The sequence below is a fragment of the Psittacula echo genome (assembly GCF_963264785.1).
Source record: "Psittacula echo genome assembly, chromosome: 2".
Lineage (NCBI taxonomy): Eukaryota > Metazoa > Chordata > Aves > Psittaciformes > Psittacidae > Psittacula > Psittacula echo.
Window position 1 is genome coordinate 161751174 of NC_137737.1, and position 14591 is coordinate 161765764.

Consider the following 14591-nt stretch of genomic DNA (forward strand, 5'->3'; position numbering starts at 1 on the left):
TCTCCGGGGTTTGAGGCGCCGGGCTGCTGTTTCCCCCTTTCCTAGTTTCCCCTTTTCCCCCATCCACTTTCACGCTTCCCCCTTTCTCCTGCCCCCGCCGGGCGTGAGACTGCTCCGGGGCAGCGCATCCTGTGCCATCACTTGGACAAGTTTACTTGATAAACTTGGAGCGCGCGGAGGTGATGCGCAGATAGACTCCACAACTCGTTAAAGTTGTAAAGTAGATATGCTTTATTCAGCGCTGAGGCGCATGGGGGATGGCTCCTCCAAAGGCATGCGCACCTCAGCGTTGTTCTCCTTCTTATTTATCCTCTGTTACATATTCATGAGGTTACACAACACACTTATGCGTATTCACGACCTATCCCCTCGCGTATTATAATGAGGTAAAAGGTCCTTGCTCGTGTAGCGTCTCCTGGTGGTCGTGGGCGAGGGTCTCAAGATGAAGTAAACGAGTCTTCCTTGAACTTTTCACGTCTAGTCGTAGCACATGTTCCCTGGTGATTTAGTCACTGTCCAAACCACAAAGCTGATTTCAGCCGGTTTAGGGGTCCGGAGAACAGGAACCGAGTTACTATTCCTTCCTTTTATCAATAGCCTTGGTCCTCCCGCCCTGTTCCAGCAAGCACGATAACTGTTGATCATGCATTTCTTGAGTAAGCATGAGTAAGGAGTAACATTGTCAAGTAAGCGGCTTAACCCTAACCCCCCTGTACATCGGTTAACCCTTCTCATCAGGGGGATGCCAGACATTGCTCTCAAATCGGCACCATTCGAATGCACTGTAAAAAAAGTGTTTTTATTTTTCAAAAAATGTAGCTCCAACCATCGCTAATGCTGCAGAGCTCTGCATGCCGGGAGCATGCTCTGACAGACACCATGTCCCATAGCGTCCTTGGTGACAAACTGACCAAATACAGGCTAGTAAGTGCAGACTGAAAATGTACAGAGCTCTGGAACCAGAGGTCTGCCATTGGTGACATGAAGTCCAGTTGGAGGTCAGTGGAGTAAAGTACCCCAGGGATCAACCTCTTTGTCAGTCAGCTAATGATGGGTTGCAGTGCAGCCCCAGCGAGTTTGCACCACTATGTGAGGGTGGTGGGACACTGACACAGGGTGCCCAGAGAAGCTGTGGCTACCCCATCCCTGGCAGTGTTCAAGGCCAGGTTGGACACAGGGGCTTGGAGCAACCTGCTCTAGTGGAAGGTGTCCCTGCCAGGGGGTTGGAATTGGATGAGTTTTAAGGTCCCTTCCAACACAAACCATTCTATGATTCTACGATACAAACCAGGGAGGAGCAGTTCGTAGAATCATGGAATAGTTAGGGTTGGAAAGGACCTTAAGATCATCTAGTTCTAGCCCCCCTGCCATGGGCAGGGACACCTCACACTAAACCATGTCACCCAAGGCTCTGTCCAACCTGGCCTTGAACACCGCCAGGGATGGAGCATTCACAGCTTCCTGGGGCAACCCATTCCAGTGCCTCACCACCCTAAGAGTAAAGAATTTCTTCCTTACATTTTGCCAGGCATAGAGGTGAGACTGACTGGTCTGTAATTCCCCAGGTCATCCATTTTCCCCTTCTTGAAAATGGGGTTATATTTCCCTTTTTCCAGTCATCGGGAACTTCACCTGACTGCCATGATTTTTCAAATATGATGGCCAGGGGCTTAGCAACTTCATTCGCCAGCTCCTTCAGGACCCCCGGATGGATTTCGTCAGGTCCCATGGACTTGTGTATATTTAGGTTTTTAAGATGGTCTCGAACCAGATCCTCTCCTACAGTGGGCCTAGGGTCTTCATTCTCACAGTCCCTGCGTTCACCTTCCAAGACTTGGGTGGTGCAGTCAGAGCCTTTGCCAGTGAAGACCGAGGCAAAGAAGTCATTAAGAACCTCAGCCTTCTCCAAATCCAGGGTAGCCAGTTCTCCCGATATCTTCCGGAGGGGGCCTATGTTGTCCCTAGTCTGTCTTTTATTCACTACGTACCTATAGAATCCCTTCCTGTTATCCTTAGCATCCCTAGCCAAGTTCAATTCTAACTGGGCCTTAGCCTTCCTCACCTGGACCCTAGCTTCCCGGACAACATCCCTGTATTCTTCCCAGGCCGCCTGTCCCTGCTTCCACCTTCTATAAGCCTCTTTTTTCCTTTGAATTTTCCTGAGCAGCTCCTTTTCCATCCAAGGAGGTCTCCTGGCCCTCCTGCTGCAGTTCCTTCTCATTGGGATGCAACACTCCTGAGCTTGTAGCAGGTGATCCTTGAATAACAACCAACAGTCTTGGGCCCCCGTGCCCTCTAGGTCTGTATCCCATGGAACCTTACTAAGCTGGTTCCTGAAGAGGCCAAAGTCTGCTCTCTTGAAGTCCAGGGCAGTGAGCTTGCTGCACGCTCTTCTCACTGTCCTGAGGATCTCGAATTCAACTATCTTGTGATCGCTGCATCCAAGGCTGCCCTGGAGCATCACATTTCCAACGAGCCCTTCCCTGTTGGTGAGCACAAGGTCAAGCATGGCACCTCTCCTTGTGGGCTCCTCTATTACTTGCAGAAGGAAGTTACCTTCCACACAGGAATCCAGGAGGAGCCTCCTGGATTGCTTGTGCCAGGCCGTACCGTCGCTCCAACAGATGTCAGAGTGGTTGAAGTCTCCCATGAGAACAAGGGCCTGCAAGTGTGAGGCTGTTCCTATCTGTCTGTAGAGCACTTCGTCCACAGATTCATCTTGATCAGGCAGTCTGTAACAGATCCCCACAGTAATGTCTCCCATTGCTGTTCTCCCTTTAACCCTGACCCACAAACTCTCTGTTGGCTGCTCACCCATCCCCAGACAGAGTTCCATACTTTCCAGCCTATCCCTAACATAAAGAGCAACTCCCCCGTCCCGCCTGCCAGGCGTGTCTTTTCTGAAGAGCCTGTAACCTTCCATTCCAACACTCCAGTCATAGGAGCCATCCCACCATGTTTCTGTGATGCCTACTATATCATACCCCCATAGACGTGCGCACATCTCTAATTCCTCTTGTTTGTTCCCCATGCTACGGGCATTTCTATAGAGGCGTCTGAGCCGAGCTCCAAATGAAGCCGGCTCATTGGCTGGAGCAGCTGGAATATATCTACATCGCTCTGAGCATTTATTATAGGTGCTGGCAACTGACCGGGTGTGTTGGGGTGGAATGATGCCCCCCTCCAACAGCACATCTAGTTTAAAGCAACCTTGACCAGCCTGGCAAGCCTCCTACCAAACCCACTCTTCCCCTTCTTTGTCAGACTAGCTCCTCCAGCCCCCAGTAGACCTGGCCTACAAACTTGGGTCCCATGTTCAGGACACCCAAACCCCTGACTATGACACCATCCTTTTAACCATTTATTAATCTGAACTAGCTTTTTTAAGGTCCTCCTCTGTATCCTGGAGAACTGACGAAAAAACAATCTGAGCTCCAGAGCCCCTAAGCACCTCTTCCAGGGCTCTGTAGTCCTTCTTTATGTTCTCCAGCCTACTGCTATCAACATCACTAGCACCCACATGGATCACTAGAAGTGGGTAATAGTCTGTGGGACTTACTAGAGCAGGCAGCCTCTCTGCAACATCCCTGATCCGTGCCCCAGGCAGGCAACACACCTCCCTCGAGACCAGGTCAGGCCAACAGGTGAGTGCTTCTGTCCCTTTCAAAGTAGAGTCCCATACCACTGTGACCCACCTCTTTTTCCTGGCAGCACCAGTAGAGATCTTCTTTACCAGTTCATTAGCCGGTTGTTTCTGGTGCAAGTGCGCTTCCTCCTTAGCCCCCTGCAGGACAGCAAAGCAGTTCTGGGTGGGACAACAGATTTAGAAGGAAGGCCCTTGCTTTTAATTGTCCTCTTCCTCCTTTTTTTATTGTTTTTTGTTGTTACTATTTCCCAGCTTTCTGGGTTGACAGCCTCCTCCTCTCCTCCATGAGCTGCAGGAGACACTTGAGGCCCCTGCACAGTTTGGGCCTGGATTTGATAGAGCATTTGATAGAGTTTGGGCCTACAGTTGATAGAGCAGGTGGTTGTGCTACTATCCAGGGACCCTGTCAGGGTGGAGAAAGGGACCAAGAGGAAGTCAGTGAATTTCATCACTCGAAAATGCCAAGTCCAGCACGTGGGGAGGAATAATCCCATGCTGCAATACAGGCTGGTAGCTATTGGGTTAGAAGACAGCTTGACAGGAAAGGACCTGGAGGTCCTGGTGGACACCAGCTTGATCACAAGCCAGCAAATGTGCTCTTGCAGCAAAGGCAGCAAATACCGTCCTGGGCTGCATGAGGAAGCTGAGTGAGGGAGGCAACCCTGCCCTTTTACTCAGCACTGAGACACCATGCCTAGAGTATCTTGCATGGTTCTGGGTTCCCTAATATGACAGACATGGACATATGAGATTGTGTCCAGCAGAAGGACACAAAGATGATTAAGGTTTGGAGCATCTGTGATATGAGAGGAGGCTGAGAGCTAGGATTGTTTAGCCAGAGGAAGGTTCAGGGGATCTTAGAAATGTGTTTAAATTTCAGGCAGAGGAGGGGGGAAGACAGAGCCAGATTGTTCTGAAACTGAAAGTTGTGATGGAATTTCAATACCATCTAAATATAAGAAAAGCTTATTTTTCTTTTCTTTTCCGTTTCTTTCTTTTTTTTTTTTTTTTACTCGTGTGGCAAAACATGGGAACAGGATGAACAGAGAGGATGTGGAGACATTGGAGATACTAAAAAGCACTGAAAGTGGTCCTGCTCTGGTTGATCCTACTTTGAGGTCTCTTCCAATTGAAACAAAGGTCGGCTTCTGTATAAAATAGCACAGTGTGAATGTTAAAACTTAGACTAAGAGTGACCTCTGGTGTCATTGTCAGTGAGGTAACTGAAACCCAGAAATGTTCAACTTGGAAAAAGAATGTAGCTGAAGTGTGTTAGAAACAACTCTTTACCTCTTGCTTCTCAAGTAAAACACTAAAGCAAGAAAAGAATGAGGTAAAAATTGATATGCATATATTAAATGAAGGTATTTTATTGATAGTTATGACTAAGGGTCAAATACTTCAACTGCTTATATTGTGTAAATGATTTGGTTCCTTTATTTGGTTTTATTTATTTTCTCTTTGGAGACTAGCAGAAGGTAAAATAAATCTTTGCCATGTAGAAGATTTGGGAAAATGAATATTGCTGAAAGTAAGAGTTGGCCTACACTGGGTACTATGGTGTTTTTAGATGAAGTTTGCCTCACTGCCTAAGATTATAACTTGCCCATGGAAAATTGCTAATTAATGAAACAAAAAAGTCTTATGTCAAAGAGAAAATGTCGTCGTTTATTCTGGGACATGAAGGGATTGCAGTTTCAAATGTCTTAGTATAGACGTCATGAAAGTTAGAGCTGATGTTACTTTTAAGATCTGTTGTCTGGATCACGTGCTGAGCGTGAGCTGTGTCAATCCTTTCATCTTCCCACAGAATATTTTCTTCTCTATACTCTGTTACTTAGCTAATGTTGGCAGCAGCTGGCAGTCCAGCAATGTCTGCTGACACTGGCATGAGTGAGGTTATTGGGCACATCTGAACAGGCTGTGAGACCTGTAGGTTTCACCATGTGCACCTGGTGCTGGTGTAAACAGTGTCGTGCGTGTGCCATGTGCTGAATGTACTGGTTCTCCCGAAGAAGCTGCTCCTGCTGCTCTCTCAATCGAACTTCAGTTTCTTTAAGGATTTTTGAGTATTGGATGAGTCTGAGCAATTCCTGCCGCAGATGCCAAGTCTCTGCTTTTACTTGTTTGATATGCTGAATTAGAGATTGTATTGCTGCTTCTTCTGCTCTCTTGGTGAGAACCTGGATCTTCTGCTGAAAGTCCATCTTACAGCCATCCTTGGCCTGCAGAAATCTGCTCTTGATTTTATGCATTTCATCTGAATGCTGTATCTTTGTGACCAACAGCTCCTTCTCCAGCTGCTTAATCTTTTTCATCTGTTCCTTTCGATAAGATGGGTCATTGAAAGGCTTCAGGTCTTCAACCTCCATGCTCAGAAGAGAGTACTTTGACTCCATGTTCATCAGATAGCTCCTTACATCCTTTTCTTTTTCTGTGTACTGTGAGATGAGCTTCTCTTTCTGCATCCCAACTTCAGACAGATCAGCATGATTCTGGTCATTTAATGTTATTATCAGATCCTGGCACTTCTGGCTGTACTTTTTTATGTAAGAGAGGTAAGCGCTGCCCTCTTCCTGATTCTGTTTGGCTTCCTTTTCTAGGAATTTATTTTCCTGCAGGAAATACTCCATCCTTCCCATATATGTGTTCATATGTTCAGTAACAACCTTGTATTCCTTCTGCAAGTATGATTTTCTGTCTTGGGCAAATCTTTCCATGTCACTTACTCCTTTGGATGTATCTCCATTCTTGGTTGTTATTTCTTGCTTGTTTTTCCCAACACGTGTGGTGTCTTGTTTCTTCTGCTTTGTCTTGGATGCCATAGTCCACACTGGGAGTATCAAACACTGGCAAACTGTAACAGAATGAAAAGTGACAAATTCTAACCAAATATTTATGCCACATGTATGAGTGTTGCTTTCCCCCCCCCGCCATGTATCACAGTATCACAGTATGTTAGAGATTGGAAGGGACCTCAAAAGATCATCTAGTCCAATCCCCCTGCCAGAGCAGGAACACCTAGATAAGGTTACACAGGAATGTGTCCAGGTGGGTTTTGAATGTCTCCAGAGAAGGAGACTCCACAACCTCCCTGGGCAGCCTGTTCCAGTGTTCTGTCACCCTCACTGAGAAGTTTCTTCTCAAGTTTAAGTGGAACCTCTTGTGTTCCAGTTTATACCCATTACCCCTTGTCTTATCATTGTTTGCCACTGAGAAGAGCCTGGCTCCATCCTCATGACACTCCCCCTTTATATATTTATATACACTAATAAGGTCCCCCCGCAGTCTCCTCTTCTCCAAACTATAGAGACCCAGCTCCCTCAGCCTTTCCTCATAAGGGAGATGCTCCACTCCCTTAATCATCTTAGTTGCCCTGTGCTGGACTCTCTCCAGCAGGTCCCTGTCCTTCTTGAACTGAGGGGCCCAGAACTGGACACAATATTCCAGATGCGGTCTCACCAGGGCAGAGTAGAGGGGAAGGTCCTCTTATGTTCTTATGTTCTCAGTGATTATTCTGGCAGCTAGAATGTTTGGCCTGAATGTTTCATGTCTGGCCTATGTTGTGAGTTGAAACATGCACAAATGCATGTTTTAAATTTTATTTTCCTAGTTAACTAAGAAGTAGTCCTGCTAATCTAAAAATACACATCTTTTGAAGATTTCTCTTTTATTGTATAATGTCTTATTTCTATAGTTTGGAGTACAAAGTCAAATTCCACTGGCCAATTATTGTACTGTCTTTCTGTAGGCAGTAGACCTTGTCCTTTAAACTTCAGCAGCAAGTTAAGAACTAAAGTGCTAACAGAGGCATACCCAAAACTTCCATATTCATAAAGCAAATTCTAAAACATAAGTGCTAAGTCATCAGGCTGGACTGAAAGTTATCTGTAGAAAATGTTATGGACAGTAGTTCAGATTAAGCCCCATTCCTCCATCAAAGCTAAGTCCTGCAATTGTATTTGAAGAGACAGCTGAATCCTTTTCCTGGATTTAGAAAGTTTAGTCAGTCTTTTCTTATGAAATGAGAGCAGAAAAGGAAGCGTTGCAACCAGTTTTAATCTTGGGATTCAGTAATCAAGCAAAGTACTCACTCACTTTGGAGACCAACCATGTTTTTATCCTTCCACTGCCTGAGGTAACATAAACTGATACCTTCTTGGACACCATCTTAAACTATAATGTCATTTCAGATATGACACAGATAACTAAATATTTATGAATATAGAGAAAGTGAAAGAATGACCATAAAGGTGGTCTAAAAATGGCTAAAGAAACATCCTCCCAGATCTGGCCATGGAAAGTGTGCCATGGATTTTAATGGAACATTGAATGTGCCATACGGATGTGCGCGTTGTCTAGGACTGGATTCTTCTCTCAGAGATGGTGGGTGGGAGATAAGTACACAACATTCAGGGCTGAACATCAATTCAACATCTCTTTTTCTGTGTTCTATTTTGGTTTCGTTATAGGTAAATATCCTGAAATTTGCTTTGGTGTTTTAGTCAAATTAAGGTAAAATGGCTTACTCTATCATGAGGAAGATGTTACAGCTCTGCCAGAGTACATTGGTAACCGTGCCTTGGTTTTCTGTGTTGTTACGAGTTGTTCTGTCTGGCTTGTCTCTTGCTGAGACGGTGTCAGTCCTTTAATAAAGACAGTTTGATTAAGGCAGAATGAGAAGCTTCTCTTTCTACCTGTGTCATTTTCTATTTATACTGGTCAAGTTATTCCAAAGCACAATATTATCATAGCTAATGTATTTGTATTTCTGCAGTAGACTATGTATTTTTGGCCTGTGGTAGGTATGTGACAAAGCACTGGATAGCAGGTCAAACACAATGTTTTATTTTTACAATAAAACTTTATTGTTTTATTTTTAAACTCTCAAGATTTCAAGGACATTTTGGGTAGGCAGAATGAGTCCATACTGGGGGTAGCAGGAGTGGTTTGCAGTGGAAGCACTATGCAGCATTCTTCTGTCCTTGACTGGAAATGCCTTTCTAGCAAGTGTCCTGCTTCAGCTCATCTGCATTGGGTACACACAGACACCACTTCACACTGCACATAGGAATTCTGGTCTGATACTTCCCACCGTGTTACTCACTCACCACTGATAGGACATGTTCACAGAACCATCAAACAGCTGAGGCTGGAAGGGACCTTAGGAGATTGCCTAGTCCAGCCCCTTACTCAGAGCAGGGTTAACCACAGCAGGTTGCTTAATTATGTGTCCAGTCAGGTTTTGAGTATTTCTAAGGACATAGACTATAAAAGCCCACCAGGCAGCCTGTTCCTTCTGTTTGACCACCCTCACAGTAAAAAAGTTTTTCATCCTCTTCATCCTGTCAGCTCCAGTAGAACTATGTACGTCCATTTTGTTCAAATGAAATGTTGGCTAACCTGAGCCTCCTCCATTACTGGCAAGGCTTCCTTGCTCCAGGCTTTCTCCCTGGCCTCGGGGACCTCAGATTCTACAAGGTCAGTTTTACCAGTAAAGACAAATGCAAACAATGCACTGAGTAGCTCAGCCTTTTTGGCATCCTTTGTCAATCATCCTCTGGCTCTTTCAGCTTAAAGGCCATGTTTCCCTGGTGGTCTTTTTACTGCTCATATACATATAGAAGCCTTTCTTGTTGCCATCCACATCCCTTCCTGTATTCAATTCCAGATGGGCTTTGGCTTCCTGCACACTCAGACAGTGTCTTTGTATTCATCCTGGGTTGCGTTATCCTGACACTTGGATGATTCATTTTTACATGCGAGTTTTGTAAGGAGCATCTTGGTCTTCGATGTAGGCTTTCTGCCATCCTTGCTTGACTTCCTGCTATTCGGGATGGACTGTTCTTGAGATTGGAGGAGCTCTCCTGCACTTCTCTTCAAGGACCATCTCCCATGGGATTTTTCCAGACACTGAATAGCTCAAACTCTACTCTCCTAAAGTCCAGGATTGTGATCTTACTATTTGCATTGTTCCCTTTTTTCGGGATCCTGAACTGCATCATCTTGTGGTTACTGCAAGGCTATGCCCAGCTTTCACATCTCAAACTAATACTGCCTTGTTTGTAACTATCAGGTCCAGGAGAGGAATAGAACCAAGATGCTAGAAAAATTTACCAGAGTAAAATGCATGTTTAGAGCACAGGCTTGTTTTCCAGAAGGGTCAGACATTACTGGATGATGAATAATGAAGCACAGCAGCAAGATAGGAGCTGTACATGTCTGACCATGTCTGTACATGTCTGCCCTGCAGAGAAGGACTTGGGGGTGTTGGTCGATGGGAAAATGAACATGAGCCGGCTTCAGTGTGCGCTCGCAGCCCAGAAAGCCAACCTCATCCTGGGCTGCATCAAGAGGAGCATGACCAGCAGGTCGAAGGAGGTGATCCTGCCTCTCTGCTCTGCTCTCGTGAGACCTCATTTGGAGTATTGTGTACAGTTCTGGTGTCCTCAACATAAAAAGGACATGGAACTGTTGGAACAAGTCCAGAGGAGGCCACGAGGATGATCAGGGGACTGGAGCACCTCCTGTATGGAGACAGGCTGAGAAAGTTGGGGCTGTTCAGCCTGGGGAAGAGAAGGCTGCATGGAGACCTCATAGCAGCCTTCCAGTATCTGAAGGGGGCCTACAAGAATGCTGGGGAGGGACTCTTCATCAGGGACTGTAGTGACAGGACAAGGGGTAACGGGTTCAAACTTAAACAGGGGAAGTTTAGATTGGATCTAAGGAAGAAATTCTTTACTGAGAGGGTGGTGAGGCACTGGAATGGGTTGCCCAGGGAGGTTGTGAATGCTCCATCCTTGGCGGTGTTCAAGGTCAGGTTGGATGAGGCCTTGGGTGGCATGGTTTAGTGTGGGGTGTCCCTGCCCATGGCAGGGGGGTTGGAACTAAATGATCTTAAGGTCCTTTCCAACCCTAACTATTCTACAATTCTATGATTCTATGGTATTCATGCTTTTTCCTTTAGGTTCAGAATATTGGTTTTGTTGGTCTTGACTGTGTGGCACAGGTTCACTGGTAAGTGCAGCTAAACACTTCCTGAATTTGAGGAATAAGTTCGAAGATGTTTTGCAACGTTTGAGAGATACCAAGTGAAGGTGATGGAATAATGATTGTGCCCTATATAGCACTTTTAAAAATTGATCTTCTGTATATATCAAGTTATTAAAAGATAATATAGCATAGAAAAGGGATGTCTAGTATTTAGCATAATTTCTGTGATGTGAATGAGGCAGGGAATTGTTGAAATAACAGTAAGTGATAATATAATGATTTGAATATATATTCAGGCAGTGTGAGCACTGTGCCTGCAATGCTACGTTAAGAATTTGCCTTTTTTTTTCAAGTATTCATTTCAGAAGGGGATTTGTTTGTTGGGGGTTTTTTTTAACATACAACATTATGTTTTACAGCTGCTGAGATACCTGCAATCCAAGAAGCACAGTGAAGTCCACAATAGATACTAAAGGAAGGAAAGTGCATCATTATTACAGAAAACGAACACTAGCTGGGTTCAGTGTGCGCTTGCAGCCCAGAAACCAACCATGTCCTGGGCTGCATCAAAAGCAGTGTGAAGGAGGTGATCCTGCCCCTCTACTATGCTCTTGTGAGACACCATTTGGAGCACTGTGTGCAGTTCTGGTTCAACATAAGAAGGACATGGAGTTGTTGGAGCAAGTCCAGATGAGGCCACCAGGATGATCAGGGGCTGAAGCACCTCCCCTATAACAACAGGCTGAGAAAGTCAGGGCTGTTTAGCTGGAGAAGAGAAGCTGCGTGAAGACCTCAGAGCAGCTTCTAGTATCTGAAGGGGGCCACGAGGATGCTGGAGAGGGACTGTTCATCAGGGACTGTAGTGATAGGACAAGAGGGTGATGGGTTCAAACTTAAACAGGGGAAGTTCAGGTTAGACATAAGAAAGATGTTCTTTGAGGTGGTGAGGCCTTGGCACAGGTTGCCCAAAGAAGTGGTAAATGCTTCATCCTTGGCAGTGTTCAAGGCCAGGTTGGACAGAGCCTTGGGTGACATGGTCTAGTGTGAGGTGTCCCTGCCCATGGCAAGGGGTTAGAACTGGATGATCTTAAGGTCCTTTCCAACCCCAATTATTCTATGGTTCTGTATGATTCTATTAATAATTCTTGCATATATAATAGGAAAATAGAGGGGTAACTAGTACCTTGCATGCTGAATTTCTAAACTAATTCAAAAGAGGAACAGTGCAATCAAGGATTTAGAACAGGAGAGAAGTCTGGTAACTAATGGTTTTAATGAACATAAAAGTTATTGTAGTACAAATGGTGACCTTTTTTAAAGAAAATATGCAAAATTCAGGGAGGTAAGTGAACAAAATAGAATAAATATACTAAAATCGCCTGCCACAGTAATAGCAGAACAGGTTCCAAGCTGGGAACATGGCAGCTGCATCAGAAGTAGAGCAGTTATGGGGAGACATAAGACTCTGTACAGAAATCATTGCACTTGTTTTGGGAAACAGACTTGACCCAGAAGGGTGTCACAACAGGCAATAATAGAACTGAGTTAGTACTAATTGTGTGGTTTTAGGGGAAAGGCAGTTGTAGAGCTGCATGAATGCTAGAGAAATTCCTACATCTGCATGAGAAAGCCAGGCCTTGTGGCAGTTGGTATACAGAATGGGGTGGGTGTTTTAAAGGAAATACTGACCTTTCCTGCTCCTGTGGTCTTCATGGATTTTCCAGATAGCTTCTTGTGGCTTGCTGTTCCTGGTCTATTGGACAGCATTTGCTGATTGCCAGCCTGTGCTCTCTAAGGAATGCTGCTGTTTGCTAGCTGTGTGTGTCCATGGCGATGAAACATGCCAAGTCACAAAGGAAGTTCTGAAGTGAGATTCTCAGAGCTGTTTCAGTTCCCAGCTCGGTTGCAGGGCCTGACTGTGACATTTGTTACTTATTGGCATCAGGGTCCTGGTTTCAGCTGGGATAGACAATCAGTTAAGCCGAAACACAAAGGCAGTTTGGCTTCTAAGATTAAGATTTATAGTGGCCAATGTATTAATGAAACAGCCTCAGCTCACTGCCAAAGGAACAGGTAAGACTTAAGATACAGTCCTCTTTGGGAATTAGGTGCCAGTATCTGCTGGAGGGTTTCTGGTTCATATATTTGGATTTTCTTCCCAACAGTTTGGCAAGCAGCCTCAGGTCCCACAAAGTGAAGAAGGGGTGCGTGTATATGGGGATGTTTGTGACATCTGAAAGGCAGATGCTAGAAAGGAGTTTTGCAGATGCAGTCCTTATTTATGGAGGAGTTTCTGCTTTTGGAAAGGAAATGAATAGTTTAGGAGGCAATTCCTGCATTTTGTAGGGAAAATGAGCTAATCCTAGTACATGAGAATTTTTGTTTCTCTCTGTGTGTAACAGTATAAGCTTGGCATATCTGTGGCATAAGGCAGTGAATTTCACTGGTTTACTTGTTTGTCTGACCTGGCTATTTGTGACTAAAGTACAAGTTCCTGGAAATGCATCTAAACTTGAACACAGTAATAATGGAGACGACTTCCTTTGCTTGTTTATTGCAGTGGTTGATTGATTTGCATAAAAATGTCTGAAAGTGAAATTTTTCTTTTCTAATTTCAATTTTATAGCTTCAGATATTACTGATTGGTAGATGGTTTACTGATAGATTAGAGCAGTCTTCTATGTGGTTTATGCGCAACAGTGTGGTAGCGGAGGGCAGGGGCTGCAGGGTTGGCTTCTCTGGGAAGACACTGGTTACTGGCCCCATGTTGTACGCAACCAAACAGCTCCAAGGACCCACCACTGGCCAAAGCGGAATCCAGCAGCAATGGTGGTAATGCTTCTGTGATGGCATATTTAAGAAAAAGTAAAGATGCTGTGCAACAGCAAAAGAAAGAGGGGAGTGAGAATGTGTGAGAGAAACAGCTCTTCAAATGGCAACGTCAGGGAGGAAGCAGGCAGGAGCTGCCCATGGTGGAGCAGATATCCCCCTGCAGCCCAGGGAGGACCCCCACACCGGAGCAGGGGGATGCCTGAAGCAGGCTGTGACTCTGTCAGAAGCCAGCACTAGAGCAGACTCCTGGCAGAACCACTGGAGAGAGGAGCCCACACTGGACATTTGCTGTACGACTTGTGACCTTGCGGGGAACCCACACTGAAGTAGCCTATTCCTGAAGGACACACCATGTGGAAGGGACCCAGGCTGGAGGAGTCCATTTGGCGGGTGGGGGCAGCAGTAAAGAGGCGGGGTCAGACCTGATTGAAGCCCGCAGTGGCTCCTGAAGCTGGTGCTTGCAGGGAAGGTTGGACCTGATTGAAACCCCTGTGTTGATTTGACCACTGTCCTATAGAAAGCATCCTAGAGAATCCTGACCAAATTGCTTGCAGACCCAACCGAAGTGCCCCAAACATGCCCACATTAACCACATCCAGCTCAAATTGCCCCAAAGCCCACCTGAAATTCCCCCAAACCAGCCCAAATTACATAAAACTCAGCCAAAATCAGCTTGAATTGCCCCAAAATAGAAAAAAACCCCAAACTGCCCCCAAACTGCCTCAAATAGCCTTAAAACCAGACAGAAATGTCCCAAGCCCACTCCAAGTGCCCCCAGACCTGCCCAAATTGCCCCCAAAAGGCCCAAAATACCCCAGAGCTGCTGAGTGTCCCAAAATAGCCCGAACCAGCCTGAAATGCCAAAATGCACCAAAACCCCACCCAAATTGCATCAAATCATCTCAGATGACCCCAAAAGTGTCTTTAACTGTCCTAAACCAGAACCAAATAGCCTAAACCTCCCCCAAATGCCCCACATCTCCAAAGCAGCTCAAAATTGCCTCAAATCATCTCAGATGACCCCAAAAGTGGCTTCAACTGTCCTAAACCAGACCCAAATAGCCCAAACCTCCCCCAAATGCCCCACATCTCCAAAGCAGCTCAAAACTGCCCTGGACTT

General features: G+C 45.5%; 1 protein-coding gene across 1 annotated transcript; it reads right to left on the reverse strand.

The window, feature by feature from the left end:
- Nucleotides 1-231: 231 nt before the first annotated feature.
- Nucleotides 232-6471, reverse strand: CCDC166 (coiled-coil domain containing 166; the record flags this gene model as incomplete). The annotated part of the gene is made up of 2 exons (XM_080609785.1): nucleotides 232-312; nucleotides 5590-6471. 2 exons carry the CDS (start codon nucleotides 6469-6471, stop codon nucleotides 232-234), a joined length of 963 nt encoding a protein of 320 aa, XP_080465911.1.
- Nucleotides 6472-14591: the final 8120 nt, after the last annotated feature.